The sequence below is a fragment of the Rhinopithecus bieti genome, unplaced genomic scaffold (assembly GCF_001698545.2).
Source record: "Rhinopithecus bieti isolate Rb0 unplaced genomic scaffold, ASM169854v2 scaffold_5002, whole genome shotgun sequence".
Taxonomy (NCBI): domain Eukaryota; kingdom Metazoa; phylum Chordata; class Mammalia; order Primates; family Cercopithecidae; genus Rhinopithecus; species Rhinopithecus bieti.
In genome coordinates, this window is record NW_016804830.1 from 2,038,047 (window position 1) to 2,056,098 (window position 18,052).

At 41.3% G+C, this 18,052-nt stretch overlaps 2 protein-coding genes and 2 pseudogenes across 8 annotated transcripts in view; all 4 read left to right on the top strand.

The window, feature by feature from the left end:
• Positions 1 to 7,108, top strand: part of ZNF607 (zinc finger protein 607) — a 53,520-nt gene extending 46,412 nt beyond the window's left edge. For all 7 annotated transcript variants that reach the window (XM_017870564.1, XM_017870566.1, XM_017870562.1 and 4 more), the window contains one exon: positions 3,553 to 7,108. In XM_017870564.1, coding sequence (XP_017726053.1) covers positions 3,553 to 5,408 — 1,856 coding nt within the window. In that variant the 3' untranslated portion in view covers positions 5,409 to 7,108. The remainder of the gene's footprint in view (positions 1 to 3,552) is intronic.
• LOC108528659 (prohibitin pseudogene) lies at positions 5,877 to 6,849 on the top strand (annotated as a pseudogene).
• Positions 7,109 to 9,446: 2,338 nt separating the features above from the next.
• LOC108528661 (selenoprotein K pseudogene) lies at positions 9,447 to 9,850 on the top strand (annotated as a pseudogene).
• A 1,107-nt stretch (positions 9,851 to 10,957) lies between these two features.
• Positions 10,958 to 17,569, top strand: LOC108528656 (zinc finger protein 781). The gene is given in 4 exon segments (XM_017870592.1): positions 10,958 to 11,080; positions 15,871 to 16,664; positions 16,666 to 16,831; positions 16,834 to 17,569. Coding segments are annotated over 3 exon segments (1,377 nt in total). The 5' UTR covers positions 10,958 to 11,080; positions 15,871 to 15,872; the 3' UTR covers positions 17,253 to 17,569.
• Positions 17,570 to 18,052: the final 483 nt, after the last annotated feature.

An 18,052-nucleotide genomic window follows, 5' to 3' on the forward strand; every position in this document is an offset into this window, starting at 1 on the left:
CATGCCTGTAATCCCAGGTACTCGGGATGCTGAGGCAGGAGAATTGATTGAACCTGGGAGGCGGAGGTTGTGGTGAGCCGAGATCGCGCCATTGCACTCCAGCCTGAGCAACAAGAGTGAAACGCCATCTCAAAAAATAATAATAATAATAAAAATTTTTTAAATAAATAAATTTACCTGTTGATTTTTGGGTTGTATCTCCTTGAGTAATTTATTTTAGTGGGTGTTATAGGGATTATAGTATACAATATACATCATGTTTCACCATCTAGATAGGGTTGTTCCTTCTCAACAAATGTATAAACCTTGTGTTTTTATAGGTTTATATCCACCTTACCCTTCACATTATAATTTCCATGTATATCACATCTTCATATGTTGTAAACCTCACTAGGCAGTGTTATTAGTTTTGCTTTTGACAGTCATATTAAAGAACTTAAGGAGCAAAAATGATTTTAGGTATTTACGTCATCATTTGTGATGCTTTTCTTATATTCTGAAGATTCAGATTTCTCTTTGGTATTATTTTCTTTGGGCCTAAATAACTTGTTAGCATTTTTTGTATAGTAAGTCTGATGGCAACAAAGTATTTTAATCTGCTTTTATCAGTATGTGTAATGTATCTTACTTGGCATTAAATGAGCTTAATTCTACAAATTTATTTCTTTCACTAAATTTGAGATGTTTTCAATCACTATTCCCTGAGATATTTTTCCTGCCCAAATCTTTGTTTTTTCAGTTTATAATTTCAACCATATCTTTTGATTTATTCCCACAGCTCTTTACAAATGTTTTCTTCTTCTTCTTCTTCTTTTTTTTTTTAATATATATTTTTTTGAGACGGCGTTTCACTCTTGTTGCCCAGGCTGGAGTGCAATGGTGCAATCTTGGCTCACTGCAACCTCCGCCTCCCAGGTTCAAGGAATTCTCTGCCTCAGCCTCCCCAGTAGCTGGGATTACAGGTGCCCGCCACCATGCCCAGCTAATTTTTTGTATGATTAGTAGAGACAGGATTTCACTATGTTGGCCAGGTTGATCTCGAACTCCTGACATCAGGTGATCCACCTGCCTCAGCCTCCCAAAGTGCTGGGATTACAGGCATGAGCCACCGCACCCGAGTAAAATTTTTTAAACCATTTTTCTCTCTCCATTTCAAGTTGAATAATTTCTATTGATCAATCAAGTTTATTGACCCTTAGTGGTTATATGTTTCAGTTGTATAATTTGCATTTTCATCCTTTTCTGTCTCCCCACTCGTGGTTATAGCTCGTATGTTGTCCATCATTTGCAGTGTGTTTTCTAAGCTTTTCTTAATGTTCTGATGTTGCAATCATATTAGCTAGCATGACAGGCATCAGCCATTGAGCCTGGCTCCAAACCTTTGTATGCTCCTGTTATAAAGTTTCGATGCCGCAAAAGAAATAGCACTAGAATATAAAATTTTCTTTTTTTTAAATTCTCGGCAAGGCGAGGTACTTGTATAGAAGGGTGCGCTCTCACCGATGGAGCAATGGTGGGCGCACATTTGGACAAGGGAGGGGAAGGGGTTCTTATCCCTGAGGCACGTGGCCCCTGCTGCTGTGTCGTTCCCCTATTGTTTAGGGTTAGACCGCACAGGCTAAACTAATTCTGATTGGCTAATTTAAAGAGAATGACTGAGTGAGCGCTTTGGCGGGAGTCAGGGTAGAGCAGGTATAGCCCATTACAGGAATGAGTTAGGGTGGAGCAGGTGATCAGAATGATTTAGGGTGGAGTAGGCAATCGAAAAAGATTGCTTTATGAGGAAGTTAAGTTTAAATGTAGAAGGTGAAGAATTGAACATACTGATATATTAATTCTTTGAAGAGAAATTTAGAATTCATATTCAACACTACTATTTTTATTGTTTTGTTTACTCACAACTCTATGTCTTTGAAGACTTCCTTTCATTTTTTTTTTTAATAATATTTTCAGGTTCATGTTACCTGTTCCCTTCCTGAATTGTTTGTTTCTCTGGAATATCTTATGTGCATAATTTTAAATTTTAGATATTGAGAAATTGCAAGATAGGTGGTAAAATGTGCTCATTATAACTGTCTTTTAGCAGCTTTTGTAGTTCATCCATGGCAATTGACTGTTTAGACTTTTCACTTTTAGGGTCACCTCTGAGGAATATTCCTACAAAATTATTCATTGTTTTTAATACTTTCAAAATATGTATATATACTCTTATAATTTAAATAAAATCTGTTTCTTATTTTCCCTTGTTTCTTATTTTTATTTTTATTATTTTTTGGTTGCTTTAGCTCATATTTCACCCAATGATTTTTGTAAACACCATGTCTTTGATTTAGGTGTTGACACTATTCTGTTTCCTAACCCATCATATTCTGCTTTTATCTTTATTTTTCTACTTTCCTGTACCTTGCTCTTAAATTCCTAAATGTTGGGTAGTGATCTTTAACTTATTTTCTTTCTTTTTTATTGAGATAAACATTCACTCTTTGAATTCCCTGCCTGCTGATACTGAATGCCCATGATTATGATGTGTACCCATTTTCTCCATCATGATTTGCTTACCCTTTATAATTTCCATGTATATCACATCTACATATGTTGTAAACCTGATCATTCTTCAATTACAATCTTCCCTGAAAGATGGGTGTTCCCACAACTGTAGTTTATTCCTTTCTATGCATGACCATGTATACTTCTTTTCTCTATATATTAAATGATACTGAGTTTTTATTTAGTTATCTTACCCTGACTTTTTTTTATTACTTCTGATCCTACAGATGTTCAATCTGCTGGAATTCTTCCATTTTACTCTTCTATTTCCATATCAATATTTGCCTGTTTTCTTAGCATGTGATATAAATTTATATAGAGGGGGTGTGGTACAGCTGGTCAGTTCTGTCATTCTAGAGCCAGTTATGCACATATGTTAATAAATCTGCATTGGCCGGGCTCGGTGGCTCAAGCCTGTAATCCCAGCACTTTGGGAGGCCGAGACGGGCGGATCACAAGGTCAGGAGATCGAGACCACCCTGGCTAAAACGGTGAAACCCCGTCTCTACTAAAAAATACAAAAAAATTAGCCAGGCGAGGTGGCGGGCGCCTGTAGTCCCAGCTACTCTGGAGGCTGAGGCAGGAGAATGGCGTAAACCCGGGAGGCGGAGCTTGCAGTGAGCTGAGATCCGGCCACTGCACTCCAGCCCGGGAGATAGAGCGAGACTCCGTCTCAAAAAAAAAAAAATAAATAAAATAAAATAAAATAAATCTGCATTAAATTGATAGCTTGAAATTGCCCTCAGTGGGAGGATTTATACCAGAGATCTTGGCAAACACTACAAAACAGGGCTGTGTGTGTGTCTTTGTGTATGTGTGCATGTGTGTGTAAGGTTGCACTCCTCCTGTGGAAACTCATTTTTTGAGCTCTCCTTTCATTTTTTATATTTTATAGCTGTATTTTTGAGTTCTCAGCATCTGTAATAGGTGAGAATTTCCCTGAATTCTACAATACATTGACATTTTCTCATCCAGTAAACAAAATTTTTATTTTATGTCTTCTAGATTTGGATTCAAGGTGTGAAATAATCAGTGATGGGAAAAGGCACCTTTATAGGAAACACTCATCTGTTACTCTCCATCAGAGAATTCATAATGGACAGAAACCATACGAGTGTAAGGAATGTCAGAAGGCCTTTAGTCATCTTACAGAACTCATAGTACATCAAAGAATTCATACTAGTGAGGAACCTGATCAACGTGAAGAGTTTGGGAAGGCATTTAGCCATCTTACAGACCTTAGAGAGCATCAGAAAATTCATGCTCGTGAGAAACCTTATGAATGTGAAGAATGTGGGAAAGTCTTCAGTTATCCTGCAAACCTTGCTCAACATGGGAAGGTTCATGTTGAGAAACCCTATGAATGTAAAGAGTGTGGGGAAGCTTTTAGGACTAGCCGTCAACTTACTGTACATCATAGATTTCATTACGGTGAGAAACCCTACGAATGTAAGGAATGTGGCAAAGCCTTTAGTGTGTATGGACGACTTAGTCGACATCAGAGTATTCACACTGGTGAGAAGCCCTTTGAATGTAACAAATGTGGGAAGTCCTTTAGGCTCAAAGCAGGCCTTAAAGTACATCAGAGTATTCATACTGGAGAGAAGCCACATGAATGTAAGGAATGTGGAAAGGCCTTTCGTCAGTTTTCCCACCTTGTAGGTCATAAAAGAATTCATACTGGAGAAAAACCCTATGAATGCAAGGAATGCGGTAAGGGCTTTACATGTAGGTATCAACTTACTATGCATCAGAGAATTTATTCTGGGGAGAAACCTTATGAATGTAAAGAAAATGGGGAGTCTTTTAGTAGTGGCCATCAACTTACTGCACCTCATACATTTGAAAGTGTTGAGAAACCTTATAAGTGTGAGGAATGTGGGAAAGCCTTTAGTGTGTATGGACGACTTACTCGACATCAGGGTATTCATAGTGGTAAGAAACCCTTTGAATGTAACAAATGTGGGAAGTCCTTTAGGCTCAATTCATCCCTTAAAATACATCAAAATATTCATACAGGTGAGAAACCCTACAAATGTAAGGAATGTGGGAAGGCCTTCAGTCAGCGTGCACACCTTGCCCATCATAACAGAATTCATACTGGTTACAAACCCTTTGAATGTAAAGAATGCGGGAAGTCCTTTCGTTGTGCCTCATATCTTGTCATACATGAGAGAATTCATACAGGAGAGAAACCCTATGTATGTCAAGAGTGTGGGAAGGGTTTTAGTTATAGCCATAAACTCACTATACATCGCAGAGTTCACACTGGTGAGAAACCTTATGAATGTAAGGAATGTGGGAAGGCCTTTAGTGTATCTGGACAACTTACTCAGCATCTGAGTATTCATAGTGGTAAGAAACCCTTTGAATGCAACAAATGTGGGAAGTCTTTTAGGTTCATTTCTGTACTTAAAGCCCATCAGAATCTTCATAGTGCTGAGAAACCCTACGAATGTAAGGAATGTGGCAAGGCCTTTCGTCATGCCACAAGCCTCATATATCATGACCGAACTCATGCTGGTGAAAAGTCCTATGAATGTAAAGAATGTGGGGAAAGTTTTAGTCATGCTTCACATCTTATTATTCATGAGAGAATTCATACCAGTGATAAACCCTATGAATGTAAAAGATGTGGGAAAGCATTTCGCTGTGCCTCATATCTTGTTAGACATGAAATGGTTCATGCTGATGGAAATCCCTATATGTGTGAAGAGTGTGGGAAAGCTTTTAATAGTAGCCATGAACTTAGTATACATCATAGAGTTCATACTGGTGAGAAACCCTTTAAATGTAATAAATGCAGAAGGTCCTTTAGGCTTAGATCCATCCTTGAAGTACATCAGAGAATTCATATTTGATAGAGAAACTGTGGCATATACAGGTAGTAAAGAAAGCACATTCTGTCAATTGATTTGTCCCAATGAACAATTTGAAGACAATGTGGAATGGCTTTGAGATACAGTTCAGTTTTTGTTAGGCATCAATTTGTACTGGTGTGAACTTTTCAAAATGTAAATATGCAGTTTCTTTGGTAAGAACTGTGTTAACTCAGATTCAGAGAATTTATTACGTATTTTTTTAATAACATAAGAAAACCTTTTCTGATATTCCTCTAGTTTTGGATTGCCAAAATAATCAGAGGAAAACTGAGAGAATGTAGGAAACCATTCTTTATACTTGCATGTAAACATCTTGCAGCAACAATCATTTATTGTTAAACCTGGGAAAAGCCATTAAACAGGAAGCCTCTGTCGATATAAGCGATGATGGGAAAGGCTATTTAGCCATTCTGCATATTTAATGCTCATGATCGACGTCCACTTCTAATAGCTGGGATGATATGGGGGAAGATACTTATCCCTTCTGGGGATCATATATAAATGGTAATAGTAGTACCTACAGTATAGTGCTGTTAGAATTACATGAGTTAGATGTGAAAGTCAGTGGAAGCAGGTGTGAGAGGGTCCCACAGAAGAAAACATGGCTGCCAAAGTGTTTTGAGTCCATCGGCAAGTTTGGCCTGGCCTTAGCTGCTGCAGGAGGCATGGTGAATTCTGCCTTATATAATGTGGATGCTGGGCACAGAGCTGTCATCTTTGACCGATTCCGTGGAGTACAGAGTACAGAACGTTGTGGTAGGGGAAGGGACTCACTTTCTCATCCCATGGGTACAAAAACCATTTATCTTTGACTGCTGTTCTCAACCATATAATGCGCCATTCATCACTGGTAGCAAAGATTTACAGAATGTCAACATCACACTGTACATCCTCTTCCAGCCCATCACTAGCCAGCATCCTCTCATCTTCACCAGCCTCAGAGAGGACTGCGATGAGCCTATGCTGCCGTTCATTACCACTGAGATCCTCAAGTCACTGCTGGCTTGCTTTGATGCTGGAGAACTAATCATCCAGAGAGAGCTGGTCTCCAGCCAGATGAGCAATGACCTTGTGGAGTGAGCAGCCACCTTTCGGCTCATCCTGGACGACATGTCTTTGACACATCTGACCTTCGGGAAGGAGTTAACAGAAGCAGTGGAAGCCAAACAGGTGGCCCAGCAGAAGGCAGAGAGCGCCAGATTTGTGGTGAAGGCTAAGCAGCAGAAAAAGGCGGCCATCATCTCTGCTGAGGGTGACTCCAAGGCAGCTGAGCTGATCACCAACTCACTGGCCACTGCAGGGGACGGCCTGAGCAAGCTGTGCAAGCTGGAAACTGGAAGACATTGCATACCAGCTCTCACGCTCTTGGAACATCATCTGCCTGCTGGTGGGGCAGTCCGTGCTCCTCCAGTTGCCCTAGTGAGGGCCCAGCCTACCTGCACCTCTGTGAGGCAACTGGGCCACAGCCCCGATGATTTGTAACACCACCTTCTGCCCTCACCCCAGAAATCACTGAAATTTCATGACTGGCTTAAAGTGAAGGAAATAAAGGTAAAATCACTTCAGATCTCTAAAAAACAAAAGAAGAATTAAATGGGTTAGTACATGAAAAAATTATGGTAAACTACATGGAATATACTGTTACGTTCAATAAACATTAGCTTCTGTATATAATAATATCATTACTTGTGTTATTTTTAGTGCATTTTGATGAGATGAAAACCATTAACCATTCACATTTAATGAATTCAAAAAAGTTTCATGGTTTTTAAATTTGAATTCATTCTGGGTAAACTTAATAAGTAAAAACTGTAAGAGGGCTTTCATTCCGATATGTTTAGGTAAATCAGACACTTAATCCTGGAATGAAATTCAGGTGTAAGCTGGGCAGTGTGGCTCATGCCTGTAATCCCAGCACTTTGCGAGGTCAAGGCAGGTGGATCACTTGAGGTCAGGAGTTCAACTCCAGCCTGACCAACATGGTGAAACCCCATCTCTACTAAAAACGCAAAAATTAGCTGGGCATGGTGGCACACTCCTATAATCCCACCTACTCAGGAGGCTGAGGCAGGAGAATTGTTTGAACCCGGGAGGCAGAGATTGCTGTGAGCCGAGATCATGCCGCTGCACTCCAGCCTAGGCGACAGAGCAAGACTCCATCTCAAAAAAAAAAAAAAACCTGCTTGAGAAAGCTCAATGCTGTTCTGAAAACATACTGTTCCAGCCAAAACCTGAAACTAGTGATAGATCCTTAAGCCCCCTCTTAAAGCAGTTACTTTAGAAAGCTTGCAATTATAAATCATTTCTCTGCCCCTTTGAGATGTAAATCTACCACCAAGAGCTGTCTCCTCAGAGCTAAGTTTGAAATGCAAACATTCAGAGAGCCACCTCTTGCTCCAACCTCTTAGTTCCTATGGGAGTGTAAGGGCCTAACTTTGGTGGCTGTCTTGCTCCAACTTTCACAACTATCTCAGTCATAAAGATACAAGAAATTTGTTTCTACTCTGGATAAATATCAATTAGTAAAAAAAAAAAAACCTGATGCCTTAGTCATAGGGACCAAACTCCCCCTTAACACCTTTCAGTGTCTCCTTTAGTACACCCCAGCATTTTCAACAACTGATTTTTGTTTCCCAAAGTGGAGCTCAGTTTACACCATATTCTGTTCTCTAATACAGTAGTTATTACTGAATAAAATCTGTCTTTACTCCCTTTTACTATTGTCTCACTTTGTTTCTTTTTCTTTTTTTTTTTTGAGATGCAGTCGGGCTCTGTGGCCCAGGCTGGAGTACAGTGGCCATGATCTCGGCTGACTGCAACCTCTGTCTCCTGGGTTCAAGTGATGCTACTGCCTCAGCCTCCCGAGTAGCTGGGATTACAGGCATCGCCACCACACCTGGCTAATTTTTGTATTTTTAGTAGAGATAGGGTTTCACTATGTTGGCCAGGTTTGAACTCATAACCTCAGGTAATCCACCCACCTCGGCCTCCCAAAGTGCTGGGATTACAGGTGTGAGACACCACGCCTGAACTGTTTTTTCTTTGAGATGGAGTCTCACTCTTGTCACCCAGGCTGGAGTGCAGTGACGCAATCTTGGCTCTTTGCAACCTCCGCCTCCCAGGTTCAAGTCATTCTCCTGCTCAGCCTCCTGAGTAGCCGGGATTACAGGTGTAGACCACCAGGCCCAGCTAATTAAAAAAAAAAAATTTTTTTTGTAGGCATGGGGGGGTCTCACTATTTTGCCCAGGCTGCTTTTAAATTTCTGGCCTCAAGCAATCCAGCTGCCTTAAGCTCCCAAAGCACTGGATTACAGGCATGAGCCTCTGTGCCCGGCCCCACTTTATTTATCTTTGACGAAACCTAAACATTCTGTTTATTTGAACACCACTTATACTTATGTCAATGTTCTGAGTAAATGTAAATGAATACTGACAAAATAATAGTATAACATCAGAGAGGTGTTTGTTTTTTGAGACGGAGCCTCGCTCTGTCGCCAGGCTGGAATGCAGTGGAGGCATGTGCCACCACACCCAGCTAATTTTTGTATTTTTAGTAGAGACAGGGTTTCACCATGTTGGCCAGGATGGTCTCCACCTCCTGACCTCGTGATCCGCCCATCTTGGCCTCCCAAAGTGCTGAGATTACAGGCATGAGCCACCACGCCCAGCCCAGAGAGGTTTTTTAAACAAAACAAATATGTAACTGATATCTTGTATTTTAAAACTAAGAAAGCATATGAAATTGAATGCATTCTGTAAGGAGAGTCAGAGTATTGATAAATTTGGACTTACTAAAATTCCTGGAGTAATGACTAAAAGAACCTACAAACTATTGAGAAAATTGGAATAGTAATACATCAACCCAACATAAAGAAAGGAGAGAAAATGGAAACATGCAACAAAAAGAAAACAAATTAAAATGCCAGGAGCTCACGCCTGTAATCCCAGCACTTTGGGAGGCATAGGTGGGAGGATCGTTTGAACCCAGGAGTTCAAGGCCAGCCTGGGCAACATAGGGAGACCCCGTTTTTAAAAAGTAATAAATAAGTCCCCGAAGAAGGGAAGGGAGGGCAAGATGGTTTACATCTCAAATGCACAAGTGTTGGACAGCTGGAGTCAGTTTCCATGGAGATTATCTTTGATAACAGATTTCTTCTGGGGAATAGCTGAGTTTGTGGTTTTGTTTTTCAAAACTCTGCTTCAGCAAGATTTGAAAAAAAGAAGCAGCTATGGAAACTCATGTGATTCCAGATATGATGGTAATGGAAGAGGGCCACTGGGAAACCCTCCCGGAAGCATGGGTCCAATCAATCATCCGAGTGGCCCCAGTCCTCCAATGGCTGGTGGATGAGGAAGGTAAATGTCTGCTCTAAGAAGCAACTGGACGTGCGCATTCATAGCAGAAGGAAACCATCAAGAAGTGGAGTACTGACCATGCTGGAGCAGTAGATGAAAGTGTCTGTCTAAACAAGGACTGCTCTGTGTCCTCACAGATGAATGAGGTCATGCTGGGAATTCCCTCTGCAGGGAACTGGCCTGACTGACGTGCAGTTCCACAAATGCACGTTTGTCTCATTATCTTTTTAGTATAGTTTATTAAAGTATTAATATAGTTTTGTTGTTGTGGTGGTGGTGGTTTTGAGACAGTCTCATTCTGTCGCCCAGGAGAGTGCAGTGGTGCGATCTCGGCTCACCGCAACCTCTGCCTCCCGGGTTCAAGCGATTATCCTGCCTCAGCCTCCCGAGTAGCTGGGACTACAGGCACACGCCACCACGCCCAGCTAATTTTTTGTATTTTAGTAGAGACGGGGTTTCACCGTGTTGCCCAGGCTGGTCCCGAACTCCTGAGCTCAGGCAATCCACCCGCCTACGTCTCCCAAAGTGCTAGGATTACAGGCGTGAGCCATCGCACTCTGCCTCCTCATGTTTAAATGTACAAAAAGATTGAATACGAAGAAAATAAAAGCCTGTGTATTTAGCAATAAAAATAAATAAATAAACGTAATAAAATGGAAGCGTTAAATCTACCAGTGGCTATATTAAATGTAAATAAATTAAATACTCCAGTTAAAAGAGACAGACGTTCGGGGTGTACTTAAAAGCCACCGTCACATACGGTCTTCCCACTGCCCTGTTCGCATGCTCAGCCCCTGACAGCATTGACTTTGGAACTACGCACCTGGTGCAGCCCTGAGCCTCCCAGGGCTGAGCACCGCGCTTTGAGCAGCTCTCATACTGCGTCCTCCGGACGGGAGGCGGCTGCGTTCCTGCGCGAAGCACGTCGGCCGCGAACGCCTCTGGGAAATGTATTCCGGGCTACGAGCCCAGAAACGTGGCGGAACCGGTTGCGGGGAGGTTTCTTGAATCTTCTTAGCTGTCCCCCTGACCTAGTTGCTGGCACAAGCTGCGCCCGGAGACGTGGGAGCGTTCTCTTGGTTTCCGAGTGCACAGACTCATCAGGTCACAATTTATGCTTTTGTGACGCGGTGAGTTCAGCCACTGATTCCTAACGGTTTAGAGTGGGGAGGTTGTGCTTGGGCGTCCTGGACGCTGGCCCGCCTGGTGGCTGTAGAGGACGCGACGGATCCCGGGATGGGGCTGGAGGTTTGCAAGAGTCCATCCGAGGGGATTCTGGCTGCGAGTGTGACAGAGTATGTGAAAGCCGCATGGAGGATCTGATTGTAGTGCGAGCGAGAGTGAGTGCCCGCAAGGGATCGTCACCTGAGTGAGAGTCTCGGATTCACCGCCTCTTACCTTCCCTTCTTCGACTGTAAAATGGTGAAAATAAGGGTGCTTCTTCCAGGACGTCAGTTTACTCGAAAATCTGGAAAAGAAAAGGCTAAATAATTGATCTGATAAATATTATAAAACAGGATTTCTGTATAAAATATAAATTTATTACTGTATAGTATACCAAATCAGTGTGACTTTTAAATACAGGAAGAAATATTTTAAGGGAACTTATTTTGTGGGACTTCTGCTTTTGCGTCAGACCCTGAGTAGAGTAGGTATTTATTCGGTTGCTTAGGGAACACAACAGATTTGAGAAGCCTCGGATTAAGGAATGATTTATGAAACCCCGTTGACTATCGTGGAGAGATCATAATTTGGGGTTCAAGATTCCAGGTGAGGCGCTATAACTCCACTTTCTGAAGAGCAAACCTTGGCTCAGAGAAGTCCTGGAGCCTTTTAAGGCACATGAATGAACAAGAATTTTTCTAATTCTTTACATTTGGGAGGCACAAATTTTTTTGTAAGGTCACATCTATGATTATACCAGGGATTCTAGTCTTTGATTTTAGAACAGTGGAACTAAATCTTTTTAGGTCACAGATGTATACAAAAATGCTCTTATCAGGTAGGATATTTAAGGGCTCAGAGGTTATCTCCCAGGAGCCAGTTAAGGGCCAGTTCTTTCTTTGGAACGTGCAGGATTTGAGCAGTCCAGGTGTACTGAGTTACCTGTCCACACACCCAGGCCTTGGCTTAGGCTCTCTTATAGCAAAACTGTCTGAGCATCTGCATTCAATATGACATTTATATGACAGAAACAGCAATAGTATCAGGATGCAGATGGCTATCATTTCAAGGAGCCTGTATGGAGTAGCAGTGGGATTTAAAGAAACAACTAACCTATCTGATAAAGGCATTACATGCATTCTCATATTTTTGTATTAATTTGATTACTCATTTCCCTCCTTGAATCTACTGTTATGTGCCACATGATAAAGTTGTACAGAACTATTGAGCATAGAAATTAGCTGATGGTTAGCTAAATTCTCCCTCAAACCAGTCTTTTTCACTGTTACTTCATTAGCCAGGTATGGTGGTATATGTCTGTAGTCCCAGTTACTTGGGAGGCTGAGGTGGGAGAATCCATGAGCCCAGGAGGTCAAATCCAGCCTGGACAACATATCAAGACCCCATCTCTAAAAATAAATAAATAACATTTTGAAAAAGATTGAACGGTAAAGTTTCAGTTTCTTGTTTAGGGATCATTCCTGCTTCTGTCACTTGGTGTTACAATCATGGTCCCAGGGCCACTGCATCAGGTAGGAAAAAAGAAAGTTGAGGTTATTTGGAGAAGATCTGTGTAACTGTGCCAGCATTCTGCCACACACCCTCTCCTTCTAATCGCCCAGGACAGTAGAGGAATCTATCTAGTGGAGACTATCTTTGGCTTTCCCCATCTTGAGAGTAAGCACACCCTTATGAAGGAGTGCGAGCCAGGCCATACTTTACTTTCCCTTACTTTAGCCAACAACTCTCTTGCTCTCCTAATTGTCTACTGCTTTGAGGATGATATGCAACATGCTATGTCCAAATGATGTGAGAACTCTTTGGACATTGTTGGACACTGTGGGGTGTAAAGTGTTTCCCTTGGTCTGAAGAAATATAACACAGTAATGCCAATTGGCACGTTTCTATTCAAGGTGTTTTATAGTATTTTGAACCTTTACATCTACCATAGGTATGTAAAAGCCCAATCCAGGGTAAGTGTGTCTATCCACTGCCAGGGTTCTTTTGTAGGCTCCTAGGGCTACCAGTGGCCATCGGATAGAGTCTACATGCTATGCTGCCCCTCTGTGTGGGCCTTCCCTGCTGGAAATCAGTCCTAATTTGTTCGTCAGGTTCTGATGTTATCATTATTATCAATGTAGTATATTGTTACACTTAGGACCAGCCTCAGGTCCACGCTTTCCTAATCAAATTGTAATAGTAAGCTAGTGAATTCAAATAACCTGTGAGAATACAGTAGCTATAAATTGGGATCTTCTTCGCATGAAGGCAAACTGGTTGTCTCTTTCCCAAGATTGGGATAATGAAAAAGGCATTTGCAAAATCAGTCAGAGTACTGGTGTCCTTTAATTCGGTGGTACTACTTCATTTAAGCCTCGACAATCTACTGTTAGTCTCTCCCTTTGGCACAGATCTAACAGGGCTGTTGTATAGAGGATTTGTTGGTACCAGCACTCTAGCTTCTAATATGTTATTAATAAAGTGGTAATCTCTTGTATCTACCAGGTATTCTATACAGTTTCAAATTAACAACCTATGTTGGCCAGGTGTGATGGCTCACGCCTGTAAACCCAGCACTTTGAGAGGCCAAAACGGGTGGATCACCTGAGGTCAGGAGTTCAAGACCAGCCTGGCCAACATGGTGAAACCCCGTCTCTACTAAAAAAAATTAGCCAGGCATGGTGGCGCACGTCTGTAATCCCAGCTACTTGGGAGACTGAGGCACAAGAATTGCTTGAACCCGGGAGGCAGAGGTTGCAGTGAACTGAGATCGTGCCACTGCACTCCAACCCGGGTGACAAAGCAAGACTCCATCTCAAAAAAAAAAAAAATTAACAACCTATGTGGGCTTCAGCAATTCTATAAGTTCCTGTTTGGCCTGTCTAATAACATTGATTGAAGGACAAACTTACATGCCTTTAGTTTTAAAATACTAGGTAGGGGAAGTGTTCCTCAGTCAGACATAATACCCTTCCCCATTATGTATTCAGGCAAGGAGGTGCAACCACTTCACATAAGGTCCGTTCAGACCTTCTAGTTTTCATTTACTTTCACCTTAATAACAATCAACCACTGCATCCCCATATCTTCCCAATCTAACTGTAGTCCCTATTAGGGTGTCACCAATAGATTTTGGAATCACAGTGCATTGGGCTCCATGTCAAGGAGTCCTAGAAATGTTTCTTTTCCACCCTGGTCTTAACTCATACACATGCATATAGCCTTGGTCCCAGCTTGGTTGGTCATCCTGATTAATTTGTCAGGCTGTTGCCTTAGTGATTCAAGATCAGGTTTCTCAGTGTCATCTTTGCATTTCAGCTTTTTAAGTTCCTTCAATTTAGGAGAAATAAAACAGATTTGTTTAGAGCCCTTCAGTGTCAGGTGATCAGCAAGGGCTCCTGTTGATCCACCCAACATCTAATAGTGGTGTTAAGACTGTTCTTTTTTTTTGAGATGGAGTCTTGCTCTGTCACCCAGGCTGGGGTACAGTGGCACAATCTCTGCTCACTGCAACCTTTGCCTTCTGGGCTCAAGTGATTCTCCTGCCTCAGCCTCCTGAGTAGCTGGGATTACAGGCACCCACCACCACATCCAGCTAATTTTTATATTTTTAGTAGAGACAGGGTTTTACCATATTGGCCAGGCTGGTCTCAAACTCATGACCTCGTGATCTACCTGCCTTGGCCTCCCAAAGTGCTGGGATTACAGGCATGAGCCACCTCCCTGGCCTACTTTGCTCTTCTTTATCCACTGTCTTGCAGTAAAACCTTAGGTTGTTTATTTTATACCCTTTTTTTTTTTTTTTTTTTGAGACGGAGTCTCNTGTCGCCCAGGCTGGAGTGCAGTGGCGCGATCTCGGCTCACTGCAAGCTCCGCCTCCCGGGTTCCCGCCATTCTCCCGCCTCAGCCTCCGAGTAGCTGGGACTACAGGCGCCCGCCACCGCGCCTGGCTAGTTTTTTTTTGTATTTTTAGTAGAGACGGGGTTTCACCATGTTAGCCAGGAGGGTCTCGATCTCCTGACCTCGTGATCCACCCGCCTTGGCCTCCCAAAGTGCTGGGATTACAGGCTTGAGCCATCGTGCCCGGCCTATACCTTTTTCTTTTCTAATATAAGCATTTAAAGCTATAGGTTTCACTGTAAATGTTACCTTAGCTATATAACATACATTTTGCTGTGCTATACTTTTATATTGTTAATTTCTAAGTATTTTCTAATTTCCATGTGTATTGTTTAGTTTTCAAGTATTGGGGGACAGGTTCCAGATATTTTAATAATTTCAAACTGAGTTCCATTGTGATCAAAGAAAATATTCTATGTGACACTGATCCTTTTTAGTGTATTGAGACTTGTTTAGTGGCCCAGCATATGGTCTATTTTGAATGTGTATAGGTATTTGAAGAGAATGTACATTTTGCAGTTTTTGATATTGTGTTTTGTATATATCAACTAGTTGAAGGTGGTGGACAGTGTTACTTATATCCTCTATTACTTTACTCATTTTCTGGGGGAGGGGGATGTTCCAGTTGTTCTATCAGTTATTGAGAGATGGTTGCAAAATCTCCAACTATGATTGTAGAATTATCTATTTCCTACTTTACTTTTGTCAATTTTTGCTTCACATATTTTCAGGCTCTGTTATTCTGCACCTAGACATTTCTGACTGCCAAGTCTTCCTGATGAGTTATTGTAACTCTTTTATCATTATGAGAAAATTATCTTTGATAATATAGAGTAACTGGAAGTCTGTTTTATCTGATATTAATATAGCCATTCCAACAATTTTTTTCTGCAAATTAAATGCCAAGATTTGAAAGTTATCTAAGCCATTTCTTGCCTAAGGGCATTATTATCTGTTTGACTGCTTCTATGAAGTTTTATTTCTCATAAAAGAGGAAAACATGATGTTTATTTTCTTTCAGATATGCTGTCTAGGTATGACACCAAGGAGTTACCTCTTAAAATGGCACTTTTGAAAAGAATCGTTAAAATGGAAAATAATAGAAAGAGTCAGAAGTTCTTGCCTCAGGAATCTTGTTTTGGAAATGATTGGAAATGCAAAGGACTCTTTAGGAGACAACAGGAAACTAAAGAGGAATATTTCAGGCATGTAACTGTGCCAGTTGAAAAAATATTATCTGAATTCATCCAGCCTACATCTTTTCTTCTAAATCAAATAATTCATACTGGAAAGAAACTCTCTGAACATAAAAAATGTGAAAATCTTACTCAACAGGGAAGAATTTGTGTCAGTGACAAACTTGATGAAATGTGTGGCAGTGCCTCTGTATTTTACACAAATCATATGAAACGTCAAATTTTACTGCAAAGAAATGCAATATATTTAAAGAATGTGGCAAAGACTGCTTGTAACTTTCAACTAACTCAATATCAAATAAGTCATGCTAATCAGAAACCCTATGAATGTCAGATATGTGGAAAGCCCATAAGAAAGCATGCCCACCTCACCCAACATAATCAAATTCACACTGGTGAAAAACCATATGAATGCAAAGAATGTGGGAAAGCATTTATCTGTTGTTCAACATTGATTCAACATAAGAGAACTCGTACTAATGAGAAACCCTATGAATGTCTGGAATGTAGGAAGATGTTTAGGTGGAGTGCACATCTTATTCGACATCAAAGAATTCATACTGGTGAGAGACCTTATACATGTAAGCAATGTTGGAAGGCCTTTGCTTCTGTTTCTGATTTTAATAGACATCAGAAAATTCACACTGGTGAGAGACTTTACGAATGTAAAGAATGTGGGAAGGCATTTAACAGTTGCTCAACTCTTATTCAGCATCAGAGAATTCACACTGGTGAGAAGCCCTTTGAATGTAAGGAATGTGGCAAAGCATTCAATAATTACTCAACACTTAACACCAGAGAACTCATACTAATGAGAAATCTTATGAATGTCAGGAATGTAAAAAGGCTTTTAGGCAAAGTACACATCTTACTCAACATCAAAGAACTCATACTGGTGAGAAACCATATGAGTGTAAGGAATGTGGGAAGGCTTTCACTTGTGCTTCTGACTTTAACAGACATCAGAGAATTCACACTGGTGAAAAACCCTATGAATGTAAACAATGTGGTAAAGCCTTTAATAATTGCTCAGCTCTTATTCAACACCAGAGAATTCACACTGGTGAGAAGCCTTATGAATGTAAGCAGTGTGGGAAAGCTTTTATATCCTGTTCAACACTTGTTCAACATCAGAGAACACATACTAATGAAAAACCTTATAAATGTCAGGAATGCAAGAAGGCCTTCAAGCAGACTGCACGTCTAATGAGACACCAGAGAATTCACAGTGGGGAGAAACCCTATGAATGTAATGAATGTGGGAATGCTTTCATTTGTTTTTCTGATTTTAATAGACATCAGAGAATTCACAAAGGAGAGAAAGCCTATCAGCGTAAAGAATGTGGGAAGGTTTTTAATAATTATCCAACTCTTACTCAACATCAACGAATTTATACCAGTGTGAAGCCCTATGAATGTAAGGAATGTCGAAAGACCTTTACTTGGCTTAAAAACTTGAATAAACATCAGAGGCCAGGCGCGGTGGCTCACACCTGTAATCCTAGCACTTTGGGAGGTCGAGGCAGGCAGATCACAAGGTCAGGAGATCGAGACCCTCCTGGGTAACATGATGAAACCCAGTCTCTACTAAAAATACAAAAAATTAGCCGGGCGTGGTGGCAGGCGCCTGTAGTCCCAGCTACTAGGGAGGCTGAGGCAGGAGAATGGCGTGAACCCGGGAGGCGGAGCTTGCAGTGAGCTGAGATTGCGCCACTGCACTCCAGCCTGGGCAACAGAGTGAGACTGTCTCAGAAAAAAAAAGAATACACATCAGAGAATTCACACTGGTGACAAACCCTATGAATGTAAAGATTGTCAGAAAGCTTTTCTTTGTTATTCAACATTTATTCAACACTATAGAACTCGGCCGGGCGCGGTGGCTCAAGCCTGTAATCCCAGCACTTTGGGAGGCCGAGACGGGCAGATCACGAGGTCAGGAGATGGAGACCATCCTGGCTAACATGGTGAAACCCCGTCTCTACTAAAAAATACAAAAAACTAGCCAGG